General features: G+C 37.8%; 1 protein-coding gene across 5 annotated transcripts in view; it reads left to right on the top strand.

The window, feature by feature from the left end:
• The window catches only part of LOC133521253 (GATOR complex protein Iml1), a 40,643-nt gene extending 23,263 nt beyond the window's left edge, over positions 1-17,380 (top strand). For 2 of the 5 annotated variants that reach the window (XM_061856104.1, XM_061856105.1), the window contains 16 exons: positions 244-461; positions 1,110-1,193; positions 1,521-1,648; positions 1,869-2,043; positions 2,546-2,743; positions 4,173-4,247; positions 6,580-6,659; positions 8,078-8,149; positions 8,582-8,780; positions 9,424-9,529; positions 10,131-10,355; positions 11,206-11,366; positions 11,993-12,161; positions 14,027-14,258; positions 15,886-15,985; positions 17,114-17,380. In XM_061856104.1, the coding sequence (XP_061712088.1) occupies positions 244-461; positions 1,110-1,193; positions 1,521-1,648; positions 1,869-2,043; positions 2,546-2,743; positions 4,173-4,247; positions 6,580-6,659; positions 8,078-8,149; positions 8,582-8,780; positions 9,424-9,529; positions 10,131-10,355; positions 11,206-11,366; positions 11,993-12,161; positions 14,027-14,258; positions 15,886-15,985; positions 17,114-17,317 (2,426 nt within the window). In that variant the 3' untranslated portion in view covers positions 17,318-17,380. Of the gene's footprint in view, positions 1-243; positions 462-1,109; positions 1,194-1,520; positions 1,649-1,868; positions 2,044-2,545; positions 2,744-4,172; positions 4,248-6,579; positions 6,660-7,507; positions 7,552-8,077; positions 8,150-8,581; positions 8,781-9,423; positions 9,530-10,130; positions 10,356-11,205; positions 11,367-11,992; positions 12,162-14,026; positions 14,259-15,885; positions 15,986-17,113 lie in introns of all 5 variants that reach the window. The other 3 variants (XM_061856106.1, XM_061856108.1, XM_061856109.1) reach the window with 3 other exon arrangements.
• The last annotated feature ends 239 nt before the right edge of the window (positions 17,381-17,619 follow it).

Here is a 17,619-nt window from a genome sequence, read left to right on the forward strand (position 1 = left end):
CACTAAAAATATTGATGTTTAACGCTCTTTCTATAATAGTATTCAGTAGGTAACATTAAAGACATTAAATTAATATCATTAATTTAATACAAATCATAGCGTTGATCCGCATTTACCTTGAAAATTAGTGTTGCAATCTTACACATATACAAAAACATTTAGTGTCAATTTTCAATACTTGACAATTAGAACCCAATCTTTTAATACGTAAAATTTTACTTGTGATTTTATCATTTCGGGCAGGTGTGGACTGGAAATCGCTTACTATCCCAGCTTGCCTGCCGATCACAACCGACTACTTCCCTGACAAGCGATCTCTTCAAAACGACTACCTTGTGTCAGACTATAACCTGCTGCCTGATGATGTGAATGCGGACTTTGCACAGAACAGAGCTATTTACAAGGAACCTTTGACTACTATGGAAGTTTTTAAAGAGTTGGTGTCGCAGAGGTTGGCTCAGGTACGTTTTAGGCTTCCTGCAGATTACGATCGACTATTACGACAATCGGTCTCTTCAGGGCGACTACCTTATGTCAGACTACAATTTACTCCCAGATGACCATCTTCCATGTGTAATTTGTAATTTGAATTAGCTTCATGCCGCCCAATGTACATTAAGATGTACCTATACACTTTGTTTTAATGGAATGTAAACCTTTCTTTCTCGCACCAAACGAACGTTTACAATTATAGGAAAAACTCCTTTCTTCTATGAGCTGCTAGGTCCTTTAATCAGCTTTGCAAACGTTATGATCTCATCGATCGGTTCTGTGATAGCTTTAGTTCAATACGAAGACTAAAGAGCCCAGATTTCTCCCACTATTAACGCTTATGTAATTCTATCTTGTTTCTTACTCTTTTTTGTTATTGTCGTTTAATGTTTAAACTCATTCTCACTGTCAAGCAAGCAACATAAAGTAGCATTTATGTTGTCTCGTTATATTTTCGAACAAATTAAATTCTATCCAACTAAGTTCTAACTTCAATAACACAAATTTTGTATGGTGGGTGGCACGAGGTTAGACAAACCGTCCCGTTCTAATCATTAACGAAAGTTTAGCGTATTTTCACACATATCTTATTTTTATAGAAAATGTTCTAATGGCAGGGGTTCCAACTAATAGTGGGTGTGAGCGAAAGTGATGTGATTGAGGCGCACTGTCCGTCGACGCCAGCACCGCCGCCTTCCAAGGTAAATACTAAGTAATATTATTATTTTTACAGTACATATTACTACTACATTACCACACTAGTGCAATAATTAGCATATTAAGTAACTATGTCCAAAATTTAAATGTGCAAATAACAATTTCCTATTTGTTGCACTTATATCTTAATGTACTTTTAGAACCCCGCATTTAATCCTGAATTAAATAATGCTTGTATAATGGGGTTTGTAGTGTCCAAAAAAGTGTAAACGCTGTCTCTGTTTATTTTAGAATAATTTACATCGCATCTCGCATTTTTAATCCATTGCCTACTCATAGTTATTATTTAACAACCGTTGTAAATTTTTAAGGTGGCACCGCAACACAGCAAGCCCGTCAACCAGGCGCCTACCAAGAGGTTCCTACTGTCCATCGGGAGAATATTCCATAAGCTGACACTCGTTGGCTCCACAATCACAGTAACAAGATACCGACCGAGGTAAACTATGATCTTCTATATGATTTTGGTTGAATAGCTTTTTCTAATGATCTTTGTTATGTTTATTGAGTATATTTTAAATGGTTAGCGAGCCGCAGAACAAGGCAGGTAAAACGAAAAACTAAAAAGAAAACTGCATCTTGGAATATAATTGTTAGTGGAGCATGTAGAAGTCATTTTCACTTTTTTATTATAATTTCTGTTACTGATTGTCTTTTAGACATCCGTACCCGCCGTTCAATATCCACTACCGGTACCGGTTCCACGCGCCGAACCACGACACGTACGAGGTGTCATGGGTGTCCTTCACCACGGAGAAGCTGGAGAACTACAACTGGAACTACATGGACCACTACATTTGCACCCGCGGAGACACCGACTTTGCTCTTGTCGAGGTGAAACTGAGTTATCAACTTTAAGCAATTGTACTTGCTGCATGCAGTTATAGATTTGATAAGACATCATACAGCAAACGCCTCTTTTTAACATGGGTGGATAGAAAGAGACGGACGCTCTTTTCCTGTCGTAAATTCTCTACGATTTTGAGGAATACTTATTTGGGTTTCATCCCAGATTGATTTTTTATTATTGGGCTCACCTGAAGTAAAATTAATCTCATACGTTTTTATCGTCAGTGGTAAACAAGCCTCATCTGATGGTAAGGGGTCACCATAGCCTATATCATCAGAAAAGTCCATCCAAGACAAAGAGGACGGTTGCATGATTTCGAAGCGATATTTTCCTGAAGTTTTTAAATATGCCGTGTATTGATAATTTTGCTTTCTGAGGACAGCGAACGCTTTGAAATTACTATACAAATTTTTGAAACGACTATACCTACATTCATTTTTGAAGCTGTCCTAAGTCAAAACTATCTAACATTCTAACTTCCTTCAGGCTCTCAAATACTGGCGGTTCCGCACCCTCCTACTGCCCCTCCACAACCCAGCCACCAAGCAAATCCTGGAAGACGAGTCCACTCACTGCGACATTTACCCCACACCCACGCGACAAGACTTGGATCAACTCACGGACGGCTTTCTCAAAATGACCGAGTCGTACTTCAATAAGGTCAAAAGGCCTAATAAGCAGAGGGTAAGTGTTACTATAGTTGAAACAAGAAGAATATATTAAATGAGAAAGTTAAATATTTAAGAGGCAAATCTTTTTAGGCTTGAAACATTGACATAAAGATTCACTTCAACTTATTTCGGCGATATAAATATCTGTAAAACTATCTGATGTCCTATTAATGTCAACGGCAATACGAATGATTTGCTTCTATTATAATATTATAATAATTCTCATAAATAAATATTTAATAATTATTCTAGATTATTACATACATGAATTTAAAGTTAGATTGATTGAAATAATATATGAACATTTTAGTTTTTATACAGATATTACTCTGCGTACATTGTATATAAAGTAAATGTATAATTAGTATATAAAATTTACTGTACATACGTTTTGTAGCATGACAATTTTATTTGCACTTTTTAAGTATTGTAGTTACCGCACTGCATGGTTGTATCAATGCACTAAACTATTTTAGTTCTATTGTAGCCCTTAACCAGTGCCCGAATATTTTGAGATTCTTCTCTTAATAACTTACACAGTAAATACTAAATGGAAACAAACATGAAATTGAAATATATCCCGAGAATGTGTTGTAAATCGCACGCGACCTGTTATCGAATGACCTATATTTTCATGTCTATTTTTTCCTTTGCCTGATAAAGGGCATAAACTGAATTTTGTATGTATTGTCGGTATAATCCTTGTATAACTGCATCGGGGATAACACAAGGCCCCCTTTGATATTTGTCAAGTCTCGTCAAAAATCGGCTCGTGTGTATGCCATATTATCGCGCGCAATGGGTGCTACTATTTTGGAAACAATTAGCCGGATAAAAGCCGGTTAGAAATTTTAAGGCTGTACACTACACTACTGTGCAGTTTAATTTAATTATTAAGTATCACTGCATAAATAACTGCATCATATTAATACAATGATGATGATGAAATGTAAAGGTCACTAAATAAATGCACAATCATCTCTGAAACCATTAAAAGCGTGCTTAAATAAAGCATCAGACCGTCTAGCATGAGTTGCGTTCTCGCGCGCGAGTCCATACTTGAAGTCGCGCTAGATGTATGGAGTCGCGCGCGAGAACGCAACTCATGCAAGTAACTGCAGGTCTGATGCAAGAAAGTTTAAAAATTGGCTATGCAAGGATTAATCCGACTCTCACGCGTATGTATGTATTATTTAAATCTCTTCGAAATGCACGCCAGTAATTTCCTGTTTGGGTCCGAAAGCATGTTATTAACTCGAAAGCTAACTGTAAAATACAAATTGGCGTCAATCGGTGGAGGAAGTAGATCAAAATTCCAAATTCGAGTACAAAAACGCCTCGCGGCCGCGGCTCTCAATCCTGTATTGAAGCGTCGCGTTGAATGAGGCTACAGTTTGACGGGGGCGGGTGTAGAATAGCGGATTGAGTTGTGGTGGCTTCAGATGGCGCTCGGCGGCTGCGACAGCGCGCTCACGCGGCGGCGCCACTCGACGTCCATCCTCAGGCCCAGCGCCCAGGTACTGGCGGCACTCGCGGCCTAACGAGCGAATGAGACTTGCACCCGACACTCCCCACATTCCTCGACGCGGAATCGATATCAAGCACACTTCTTATAATACGCTGTACGGATAACCTCGGCTGTGATCGTTGGCCATACAGATGTTTTGTACTCCTTTTAATAGACAAAATAACTAGATCTACACTGCATCCGGTCATCCCCTGTGACGTAATTTTGTAATCGGAAATTCTGCTTGAAGAACATTAATTGCTGGTGACGTTGACGTCCGCGTCAAAATAAAAAACTAAGATTTTTGCCCTATTATTTATTTTCTCGATTTCGCGTCGATAAATGTGGTTAGGTCCGAATCTAGTATTAGTAAAAAACCCCTCTTGGATTTAGCCCCATAACAGATGATTTTATTGTAGCGTGGCGTTCTAAAATCCCTTTTTGTTACATTAAAGTTGTACACTCAGCTGCAGAGAAAGGATACCCTCGAAAATAAACCCTCTGCATAGAAATTTATATGCAAAGGTGCTAAGCTAATAGTATTGCTGACTGTACCTAAACTAATAAGTAACAACTACAACATAAACCGAAATAAATGCAATTAAATATATCTGTCATTTGAGTATTTTTATCTGGTATAAGGAAAAGTCTCCAAGGAAAAGTCCGATATGCTTCGGTTTTCCTTTCAACATTCTCGCGTCACGTTTCTCAGTTATGTTTAAATTTTGTAACTAGTGTCTAAAATACAAATCATCGTTAACCAAAACAAAATTTACTAACCTAATCATTCCGCTCGTTAGCCCGAACGACAGACGATTTTTATTTCTAGGACAATCAAAATTTTCCGTTATAACTTTATGTTTCGTGGCATATTCTGCGCACAGATTGTTTTATTGGCTCGACGAAAAAAAAATAAACTGGAAGAATAATTAACATTTTAAAACCGGCGATTGGCATTTTAATATTCCCTGCATATAATTTTAACCCTCAGGAACTAATTGTAATAAATCTTCAACATTGACAGCCGCAATACTAAATTTCTTTGAATCACAATGTATATTCAGTAGGACGGGTTCGCAGGTGCATTTTCCTTATTCTACCCTTATAACTTTGATTACGCACCGTATTTAGGTACCGTTGTAGGAACGATACCAATCTTCTTCCAGATTTGGAGCAGAATTGTAAATGTGAAATGCGTCATTGCACTGCTTATTATAAACTTATGCGATTAAAATGCACGGATTGCACTTAAATACTGTGATATTTTTGCTGGCTTATTTTTAATTTATTTTTCATTAGTTGAATTGTCGCCTGTGTGTGTCGATGACGAACGAACATAACGAATTTGCTTTTTGAACCCGTACAATAAAAACAAGGAATAGGTGATTCAAACTAAAAATAACAAGTTTATGCTAGTTCACTCATAATTGTATGGATCATACTTTTTTATAAATGTGCTGTGTTGTACCACAGAATGGATAAAATTCAGTGCTTGATAGTAAGCCACAAATGTCCTGATATATCCGACATAACAAATTTTAAACCTTGTTTTATGACCGATATAGGTGCTAAAAGTTCATTATAATACAAAACCAGATAGAACGAGTAATTTTGGGCAATCGAATTATTATTTTAGTATTTTGGATATGATAGATATACCTAATACATAAACCAAAAAGAATTGATTATAACGAATAGAATCAGGCGTTACTTTGCGTTAATCCATATTAATGAAAAAAACAAAATTACTTACTTTGCTAATCCGCCAAAAGTTAACGTGCTACCCCGTTATACTTACTTGCGTATTTTTACATGCAATTAATGTTCCCACCCTCGCACCGCAAAAATAAATACGCAAATAAATATAACAATCCACCACCGACAATACCGACCGGTGGTGGATTGTCATAATATAGAGAGGTAAAGTATAAGAAAAAAACGTGCCCCTTGACATCCAAACCAGATACCGCTGTACTGCGCCATATCTTCTGCGGTCACTAAATTGTAAAACGTCAATTTTGACAATCAGAGTTACCGCAAAATGTATGTTGTTGTACAGCGCCATCTCGTTTACCTATCAAATTCTAACCACGAAATTGTCTTAGATTTTACACATCTTTCTCAATCAATGTATCTTTGCTAAAACAGAACATTGTAGTAGATTTCTATTTATTATATACCTACCAAAAATTGTAGAAAAGCGGTCTGCCCTCTAAAATTCAAATTGAGTTTCCATATTTCGCCCGAGTCCATTCGTTATCGATAACAATTTTATTAATTTATGTTCGTTCGTCGTCGTCCCGGCCGCCGTGTCCTCATGTTAACGTGTGGTGTGGTGTCAGGGCGGAGTGAGCTCGCCGTTCCGCGAGCGCGTCGGCAGCACCCGGCTACCGGACCGGCCGCGGCTGCGCGTCGAGGCTATGTCAGTACCGCACCAACCCGCAACGCTTACTTACACTGATATATCTTATTTCTTTATCTTTTAGAAGTGAAGCTAAAATCATATTTCCATCACTTTCGCTCTAGCGGCAACCGAGTGAAAAAGACGATTTAAATATTAGGCAACCAGGACGGGTTATTGTCTTCTATTTACACGATGAACTATCCACGCTCTCTGACAGAACAAGCTGTACCTTAATGGAACCAAATCACTTTCCAAGAGCGTTCTTCTTTTTAATAGTCAGTTATTCCTCGTAGCGATTAGCTTTTAGTTCACAACACAATATGTCGCTGTGAATTATTTAATATCAATTTCTTTTCTGTAATCATTACTCTTGACTATTTCGAATGTTTTCCAATTAGTTTATTAAAGGTAGTGATTTGATTAAATAATTTGAAAATGTTACGGGTTAGAATAAATTACGTAGAAGTATTTATATTGTTTAAAAAATTAGTTTGTCGCTTGTAGCGGGCATGGTTTGCGGTTCTCTAAATGAAGCACTTCATTCGCTTCTTATGTATTTATTTATGTTATGTATATTTTATTCTTCATGTGCCTATATTATATTTATGTAACCTTATTTGCCTATATGTTTATTTACCGATGTGACGTTAACTGTCCTTTTTGTTGTTACACCTTTTAGCAGGGTTAAATCTACAGCGTTTTTCTTCCAATTTAATTTTATGGACTAAAGCAATTTTCTTTTACAGATTTTGTCACGATTCTATTAACGAATATTCCTTTATTTCTATCTTATGCTATCATTGAGTGGAACGCTTGTGAGCTCCCTTGGTTGCTTGTACCCTTACCTACCGAATGTTTCATTCCAGCAAGTTTCACCTACTAAGTCACTAAACACTAGTCAGAGCAACAAGTAAGTAAGACGAACGCTTTCATCACTCATTTCTAGATTGTAATTATCTTTATTTCCTGGTTTCTGGTTGGCATTAAAGAAGCAAAACTTGCTTCACTACACTTATTCTTGGGACCACCGTTTTTTATTTATTATTCACTGGACTTTCGAAACTTATGCAATGCAACAAAAAAATACATACGGTCTAAGCAAGAAGGCAAGTCCGTGAATTACGATCGATATCGTTGACTTAACACAACGATTTCTTGTCTGTATGGATTTTAATTAAAGTAGGTGATTGGTAATAATGTGTACCTACTACAAATATTTCACTTCTGATCAGCGTGTGTTAAATTCCAGAAATAATCCTAAATTGGAAATTTAAAAAAAAATAATCCTAAGTCGTACTTTACTTCTAAAACAACTTTTGTTTCTGATGTGTCAACTAAACTTGCTTCAGCTGAATATGGCTTGCGAATTGTATTTCAGATATAACTATGTGCTTATACAGCCCGTTTGAGATGCTAACACCATTTATATATTTCAGGGCGGCGGCGAAAACTGTTTTAGAGAGGACGCAGTCACAAACAGGCGAATCGGATGACACATACGATGACAGGTTTAGATATTCAACTTGCAATTATTTTATACAGTTGTGTTTCTGTTTTAGGGCTCTTCTTGTATGCATAATTATTGAGTATTGCGCACTAACTCCCAAATAGAACCTCTAAATATGCTCCCTATGTATCAAATGTTTTGTTTAGTTAAGCTGCCCGAAGTTATTTGTTTATTAATCAAACCAAATTCTTCATTGTGCAGCCGATCTCACATAATCAAGTACACTTCATAGGTTTAAGTTGGCGCAGGGGAAATATATTAAATCTGCCATACAAACGTGTGGCTTCTAAATTTATCCTTTTCAATGAAACAACCCTCTTTATATAACCAACGATCGGCTGACAAAATAGCTGATCGTACTTTCAACTTCGTCATATCAAATTAAGAATTCAACTACTGGGGCCATTGTGGTTAAACCTTCTCAATCTCACAGTGTGGTAGAGCCGAAGCTGAAATCTACCGCATCGCTAGCAGACATCGTGGAGCGCATGCGGCACCCACAGCTGGGCGTGGGCTTCCTACAGCAGACCGTGAGCCTGCCGTCGCACGCCTTCGTCTCCATATACGCCATACACTGGCTCCAGGCCAATGTGGAAGGAGTAACTTATGAGAAGGCCACGCATATCATGGAGGTAAGAGTGCTATTTGTCAAATACATCTTTTGTCCCCCTCATAAAATAGGGAATTGTTGTGAAAATTTGATTATTGGGATTAGTGGGCTTCCTACGGCAGACCGTGAGCCTGTCGTCGCACGCCTTCGTCTCCATATACGCCATACACTGGCTCCAGGCCAATGTGGAAGGCATAACTTATGAGTAGGCTACGCATATTATGGAGGTAAACTTGTCATCATCTGATTTAAAAAACAAAGAGATCCCGGCCCTATACACCAAGGTCTTCTAATGAAACCCAGAACGCCGGTCCTCCTTTTAATAAAATGTCTATATACCTACTTACTTTACACACCACACTGGCTTCAGGCATATCACAGAGGTAAAATTGACATCATTTGACATTCTCTAAATGTCTCTCCGTTCTCAGTCCAAGTAATTCTCGGAATTAACGCTCTCCGCCCTTTAGTACGTTCTCGCAATTTTAATATTCCTTTTCTCTTTAAATCTGCCACATGTAGGTAAAAATGTACAATAAAATCTATCCACGGACATTTTGTTAAAGATCGCTATTTCAGATTATCATATTATAATAATTGGCCAAAAACCAGTCGTTTTTAGTCATGTATGTATGTAAATGTTTGACACTTGTTTTCTATTTCAGAAAATGTTACAAGAGAAAGTGATATGCCACGCTTCTGGCGACACCACCAAGCGTTTTGTCGTCGGGTACTACATGTATCATATCCTACCTCAGAAGAAAGACAAAGGTGAGAGAAAAACTCTATATGATGAAATTACCCATGGTATCCATAATAAGACCTACTTAACTGGCATCCGTTTGAAAATAGTTATTTGTGTAACAAGAAAACAATGTTGGAGTTTGAGTTTCGAGTTGAAAATAATTATCAGGGGCCCAAAAACTTTTGCCTCGTGTAGCACACGACTTTTTATCTCACGTGTTGGAATATAAAAAGGGAAAAATAGTGTATTCGCGAGTGTGATGAAAAATATTGTGTATAACATCTACTTTGGTTAACAATTTTAGCCATATAAACTTTTTAACAGACAAAGTCTTCTATAACTTAAAAGAATTTTATAACTATGTAAACCTAAATATACATTAAAATATAGTTTAAGATAAAATATTAAAACCTAGTTTAAGATAAAAATAATTGTATGCCCGAGAAGGGTAAAACTGTTGATACTCATCAAAAAATTTACCTAATAGTCATATTCTTGTACCTACACAGTTTACACAATAAATATTTCTGATTCTGATTCATATCGCCTTTATTGCTGGTTGCCTGATTTTAAGCATAAGATTCTGTGTTAGTTTCTGGCGGCTCTAATTTACAATTTTGCTTCCAGACCCAACAGACTACGTCCGACCCCTCGGCGACCTCCAAAGCTTCGAGAACGAGTGGATGGAAGTAGAAGTCCTCGGGCCACGATCACCGCTCGTGCCGCACGAGGCCAGCTCCGGCGCCCTCGACATCTCCGGCTGCAGCCCACTAACGGACCTCACCGGCGTGCCTGCCTTCCTGTGCGACAACATCGACCCCGACTACATGCACTGCGACAACGATAACGACAGTCAGTACCATAATTGAATAACTATGTACTAGCGAGTACGAAGCTACATATTAAAAGCGTTTCACTCCATTGCGTCATTGAACTATTTGCCTATGCTACCCCTGAACTAGTAGAATGCAGAACGAGTTGTACCTGAACACTAGATGGAAATAATTACAGAACATATCGTGGGGCTGTATTGGCTGCTTGACTAGATGGCACCCAATGGCGCAGATATAAGTACTAGAAAACATGTTCCTTGTCATTTTTACCTCGATTAAATAGGGATGGCAACATCGCAATCAAAAACCGTGCACCGAGTCATGATGAAATTAGTCCATTGTCTATGAAACTAGGTCGAACTTAGACTTATACAACGATTAGGTCTTAATATGAGTAGAATCCTTTGCGTGGCCACATTGTATAAGAATATTATTTCTGCTTGTTTCATAATGCATTTTGTGTATGTGTTATCACAACTCATTACATTGAATCGTGCTCGTTAATTTCTATATACAATAATTAATTTAACGCACGCTACTGATATCAGTTTGATTATGGTAACGCTTACAAGTTACAACTAGGTATACCCGATAGCACTGGTTCATTGACATGGAATAATCAATTTATTTATTTATAGTATGGCAAATTTACACTGTGTTTTCAATATTTACATGCAGATTTGACTATTTTCAATCAAAGAAAAAAAAAGTAGTCTTCAAATACGCATATTCTTACGGCATTCGTAAAGTTTTTTTAATAAATACATACCTACTTCAAAGCATATTGCGTTACTTTCAACGCACGCGTTTGAGATCAAACAAGATTTGAAAATTCAAAGAATAACTTAATTTCCCATGATTGTCCTCAGTGCCACTCTACAAGAACACACATCTGGACATCGATGTGAACAACAAGAGCGACCGCATTGAGTGGGGACATGCACGCTACCAGGCCACGTTCAGGCCGGACCAAGCTTATGAGATGTGTATTCAGTGGGCCGTCGCGTCAGGGAACATCGTCGCCGAGCTGGTGAGTAGCAGAAAATAAAGAACCATTAGATTACATAAATAAATAAAATAATAAATAGTATAGGACATCCTTTAGGATTAACGTCTTTAACCTTAGGTACTTGTTGTCATCGCGTACCAGACCATGTTCTTATCCAACCAGATATACAAAATATGCATACCTAATACCTACATCGGATAGGCCGTCGTGTCCAGAGACATCGTTGCCGATCTTATGGACATCACAAAATACATATTTAGTACCTTTGATCTGCCGCCATTGCGTTTAAACGTCGCGATTAGAGCAGATTTTAGTTTTACAAGTAGGATTATAATACACACAAAACCTTAAAACCTGTTATTCATGTTTACAGGACCATTCGGTCACAATCACAACCACAACTGAGTATACATAAAATAGTAACAGCCATTTTTAACTCTTGATTTGTGGACTGATTGCGATCACAATTATTAGGTTGCGAAATCTGTAAATTCCTGTTCTGAATCGAAAACTTGGCCGTTATTTTTAACATCATTGTCAACTTTTTATGTGTACGAGTTTGTGTAATTTATTTCTAAATCGCTGGCTGACCAATTAACGTGTTCAGACATTTGTATTTTTGTATAAACTTTTATTCCATTTTCTAGATCTTTGGCTGGGCGCGCAAAGCACAGAACTGCAGGCTACAGATGGTCCCGATCCCAGCGGACCCTCTCGCCTTGCCGTTCACGCTCAAGTCAGACCCTCTGCGCGGACCGATCTACGTGCCGCTCAACGAGGAGCCGCTGCTTAGAAACAAAAACGCGCTGTTTGAAGGTATCTAACTTTACCTTACCTGTATCGACACTTTACCCATCAGGCAGCGAGTAGGTTGGATTCTCGGATTCTGAGCTCGCAAAGCGCAGAATAGCCGGCTACAGATGGTCCCGATCCCAGTGGACCCTCTCGCCTTGCGATTCACGCTCAAGTCGGACTCTGCGCGGACCGATATACGTGCCGCTCAACGAGGAGTGGCTGCTTAGAAACAAAAACCCGCTGTTTGGAGGTAACTGTATGATAACTTCACCTACGCTTTACCTATCAGAGAGCGTATAGGTTGGTGAATTGCAGGCTTTTATACAATATTTACACACTTACCGAGACTCAGCAAACGTCTACAAGCTCCAAGCCTGTACAAACGCTTGATTGCCATGTACAGACTAAGTGTGTTATTGTGTTCCGGTCAGGCTACATTGTATTCCGCATCGGATCGTGGACAAGTTCTTGCAAGCTCACGCAAGCCAAGCTAAACACCCCGTTCACATGCTTGTGATTGTGGATGCTTGTCGAGACATTCCAATCGTGTAAATGTAGCATTACAGCGTTTAGTTTTTTTCCTCATTGATGCTTGTAACTTTTTAGTACCTATTGATGAAACATAATACCACTTTTGCGTCTACATTTGATCAAGGAGTATCATCCTTCCGTATTGGTAATCATATCATAAATCATTGGTCACATTGGTGGGAGTAATGGGCCTCTCAAGATTAAAATTATGAAATTTTGATAAACTATGAGCGCAATCATTTATTATTCAAAACAGTTTAGTGTGTACAAATATACACAGCATTTAATTTACGTTTTGCTTTGTAAATTCGTGTTATTGTGGTGTACATTTTCCTGTTATTGCATTTGTTCACGCCCACCGACCTAAAAGTAATATATAATGAATTATTGTCACAATTTGTTATTTTTAACATTTAGGTCAACGTTGTTTGATTGCACCGGGATTTTCTACGCGATATGAATTGACGGCAACCTCAATTTATAGTGAGCAGTGATACAATATCAACTTATACAAAAATAGATTGCTACCTTTGTTGTTCACTGATTATTATTTTTTTTTCTTGGGAAAACTTACAGCTAATGTAACAAAATAGGTTTCGAAATAAAAACAGTAACATGACGTGCGAAATTGCAGAATTAATAATAACTATTATGCTTATAATTATGTTGCTTGACAGTGGACATATACAAAGATAAAACTAATAATATATACTGACTTACATGGTCCCGGTATTTGTTTTATACGTATCCAATAGCACGTCACTACTATTAACTGGCAATACTGACAATTAATTATGTTTTTGACATGCTACTTCATTTATTAAATAACACAAATCTTTCTATGACACATTTACAAAGCTAAGTGGCCGGCAGATTTTAACTGTATTCTGATGACGAATAAATAAGGCAGATTACTTAAATAAATAGCTTTTAATAAGACATTTTACGTCATAAGTGAATTTTGGTATCGGGTTCTTCCCATAGGCTTTGGGGTGTATTAAGTTCGCGATGGTCTCAAAAGTCACAAGTTATGGAAAATGCGATAGTTTCGCATGTAAATTAAATTAAATATTTTTATGCTACCAATTATGAGTTCAGTTACACATTGGACAAAGAACTTCAAACAGCAGCTGGCTCTAAAATTTTATTTCGGCTCACACGAGCGGAGACCAGATAATCCTGACGGCTAGACTGATGTTGGCAGTACATCTTAGTCCTAGGGTTTGAAATGATACCAGCTTAAAACGACTTTAAAGTTTTGAATTTAGATTAAAATTTTGATCTTGAATCTCTTTCCAGACTCGCATCGTGATAGATTTAACACCATAGAACCTTAACGTCTTTTGTTTCTTTAGGCTTCCCAGAAGACACCTGGCTCGAGCGATTATTCCTCTTCCAAGAGGCGATTGTCGGTCGGTTCGGCTTCATAAAGTGTACTGTGGAGAGCACGTCGCACGCGGCCGGCGTCGGCGACCACCTGTACGTGCACGTGACCGGCAACATGTTCATCCTGATCATCACCACGGTCAAGAGCGAGCAGAAGGCGAGGGGCACGCGCCGGACCAACAAGCCACTCAACGCCAGCAGGTAATATGTGCCACATAAAAGTAACTACATATTTATATTTTTTCACCACACCAGGTCGTAAAGGAAAGGATCTCTTGATTGTTCAAAAGACTTTTGAGTTAGTTCCTCATTTTGGCTGGTGGAATTGACTTTTAAGTGATGATAATAAATTTAATAGCGTTAATTTGAATATTATTTGTAATGTTTTACAGTTAGTATTTTCCTCGGGATTGTGTGACTGAAGTTTTGTGTTTCACTCGGTGGCAAAGTTTGTTTAGTCCTCGTGCCTTTAAACCCTGCAACGCTCAAGATTCCATTTTCGAACCACTTACTACGCTCGTGATCAATATTAGCATGAGTGGTTAAAAAACAACTTTGCCCCCTTGTAAAACCAATATTTATACACTTCAGTATAGTTTGATGTTTTAAAAAAATGTTAATGCAAAAATATAAGGACTTGATACCATAGATAGGGCATTTTCTAGCAGCTGTTTTTCTCCAAAGATCATCCGACATCGGATCGGACACAATTTCATTTCATTAATTGGTATCCATCATCTACTTGTAACTTTTTTCACTTGGTGGAAGAGGTCAAGTGAAACTTCAAATTCACGATTTGTTTTTTTTTATGTTTCCAATATATTGTGTCAGTATTCATTTTGTACGTAGATAAAACAAAAAGATACGGTACAGGTATAAAAAAGGTACAGGTATAAATAGTTTAGCAATCTTTTGTCAACTTGGCGACCTGTTGTTCTGCGAAAACGATTACCTGACATTAGTGACAATATAGTACTCGAACAGGTTAAGTATTGTTAATACAATAATAAAGTAGTTTCGACCATCAACAGCAAAATTAACTAAGTGTATGCCCAGTTAAATGCGTTGCTATTTATAATTGATGCCCCTTATTAAATAAATAATTAACTTTTTAATCTTTTACCGTTATACGCAATAAATGAATAAAACAATTTAAGCATTGTTTAAACCGTCTATACTTTTTTTTATTAAAAGTTTTTAACCTTTAAAATTTATATACCCAAGTATCAATATCGCTTAACCCGACATTACTTCACTTGAAGGTAATTAACACGCTGACAAGAGCAGAGCTCGTAAAAAATTGTTAAACAATAGATCAACATTATGGTTTCTCTTTGTACAGTTTCAAGTGGAAACCCGCCATGGTATATAAATTAGGGTATACATTTCCTCGCTTGGCAAGTGTCGACAAGCATCCCCAATCACAAACGTGTGAACGGGGGTGTTTGGCTTCGCTTATGCGTGAGGTTGTCACCGATCCGGGCCAGAGTCGGTTTTTGAACACAGATCAAAAGAATACAATACAACCCGTCCGGAATACAATAACGCACTTGTAAGCGTGTAAATGCCATTCAAGCGTTTGTACAAGATTGGAGCTTGTAGCTTATGCTTGCAGGCGTTTGCTAAGTCTTGTCAAGCGTGACAATGTAGCATAAAAGATAAAATCCTTGCTGATTTTCACTGTACACGCAGTTATTGGCCTAATTACGCGACGGTTAAGTAGTAGTTAAGTAGACCGTAACCTAAAGTTGTCCTCATCAGAGAGGCACCAGGGCACAAAGTACGTCATCCAATGCACATTTGTACTAAAATTTATTTCTTTTATCAGGTATCCTGTGCATTTAGAAGCGGCGCCCAGCCCGCACGAGGCGTACATAACGCGGCACGTCAGCGGCAAGAACAAAGATGACTACGACAACAGTCGACGAGTAAGTTTCATTAAACCTCTTATCAAATAAGTGGTATAATGGTACAGTCGAGTAAAAAATATGGGTGCACACAAGTTGCTCAAACATATATCCCATAGCTCTTATGTCGGCGAAGCTATGGGACATATTTTTGAGTAAGTTGCGTGGACCCATATTTTTACACTTGACTGTACCTATTCAAAATTAGACACACTGGCGGCAGTTTCCTATAACGTTTTCCCGGCATCTTTGGCACGGCTCACTTGGGGTGCCTGGGGTCCACTCGGCTACCTAATCCCAAAAATTAATGGGCACTGTGATCTGACCTTTCATTCTAGGGGGGAAAACTAGGAATAGTCCGGTTTCCAAAAGAATTAAAAATATATTTCGTAAATTCGGTTTTTTTGCATAAAAAATATAGGTAAATGAACGTGACTAGATTATTTATTATGTTATGATTGAAAGATGATGACGAATTATAAAAGTAACTATCATTCGAGAAGGAAAGTGTTGATAACACAACAGAAGTACATTACCTTATATATCTAGAATAGACGCTGGCCCTTATCAATAGTGGTTAGGTACATTAACAGGCAAAATAGGGATGCATTCGTTATCTGTAGTCTTATCTCGTCAAATTCTCCGTATATTGGCGGCGGTTCGTTACAACGCAGAATGTAAAATCCAGGCAACTATTTGTAACTCCATTACTATTTCCACTGATTACCTAAGTAGGTATTACCTACTGGTCACTGTCTTTATAGTTTTATAGAGCCCAGTATATATAAGGGCTTATTACATCTACCTTTTCGTCTCTATTTAATTGTTCTCAGAAGAAAGAATGGTACCTACAATTTAGATAGTAGTCTAATAGTTATCTATCTTTCTGTTACGCTAGCTCAGTCTCCCATAAGGTAAATATGACGGATGACATATTTACAACTAAGTACTTTTAATAGAGTATTTTGTTGAAAATACAACAGAGTTGACCTTTCTCTATGATCTGTGATAGAAAATTATTGAAAAAAAAACCGTGCGTAATTTCAAATCCAGTGGAATGCTAATTCTGTTGCCAAAACCGTAAATAACTTCCCACCCACCACGTCGCAAAATGTAAAACTGATGATTACAAGTCTTATCTATTTTCAGATGGGATTCCTATGGTCTTGGAATCACATGATATCGAAGAAGTGGAAATGGTCGCAGTACCCGGCGACCGGGGATGAAGCCTTCCAAACGCGAATGCTGCGAGACTTCAAACACTTCTGTGCCAACCAGGAGCAGCGACTTAGCCAATTTTGGGATCAGTGCTGGGAGCTTCAAGAGAAAGCCCATGGAATTGATTTAGAATAATTTTTTTAAATATTGAAACCAAATGTATTTAACTATTAAATATAAGCATTTTTTACGATACAATCTCGTTTTATTATCATTATCACAAACGGGTACATATATACAGTCTCTGCCGTGGCCCAGACAGAACTCGGCCTGGCAGTGAAAAATATCTAAGAAGAGTACCTGGAGTGATTAACACATTTACTGCTAGACAAAAAAGCTAGAACACATGTGATTTAAAGCCCTACATTAAACAGACACCACATTATGAAGTGAGAGTCAGAATGGCGGGTGTACCTAAATAAAATTAAATGAAAACC

The sequence above is a fragment of the Cydia pomonella genome, chromosome 9 (assembly GCF_033807575.1).
Source record: "Cydia pomonella isolate Wapato2018A chromosome 9, ilCydPomo1, whole genome shotgun sequence".
Taxonomy (NCBI): Eukaryota; Metazoa; Arthropoda; class Insecta; order Lepidoptera; family Tortricidae; genus Cydia; species Cydia pomonella.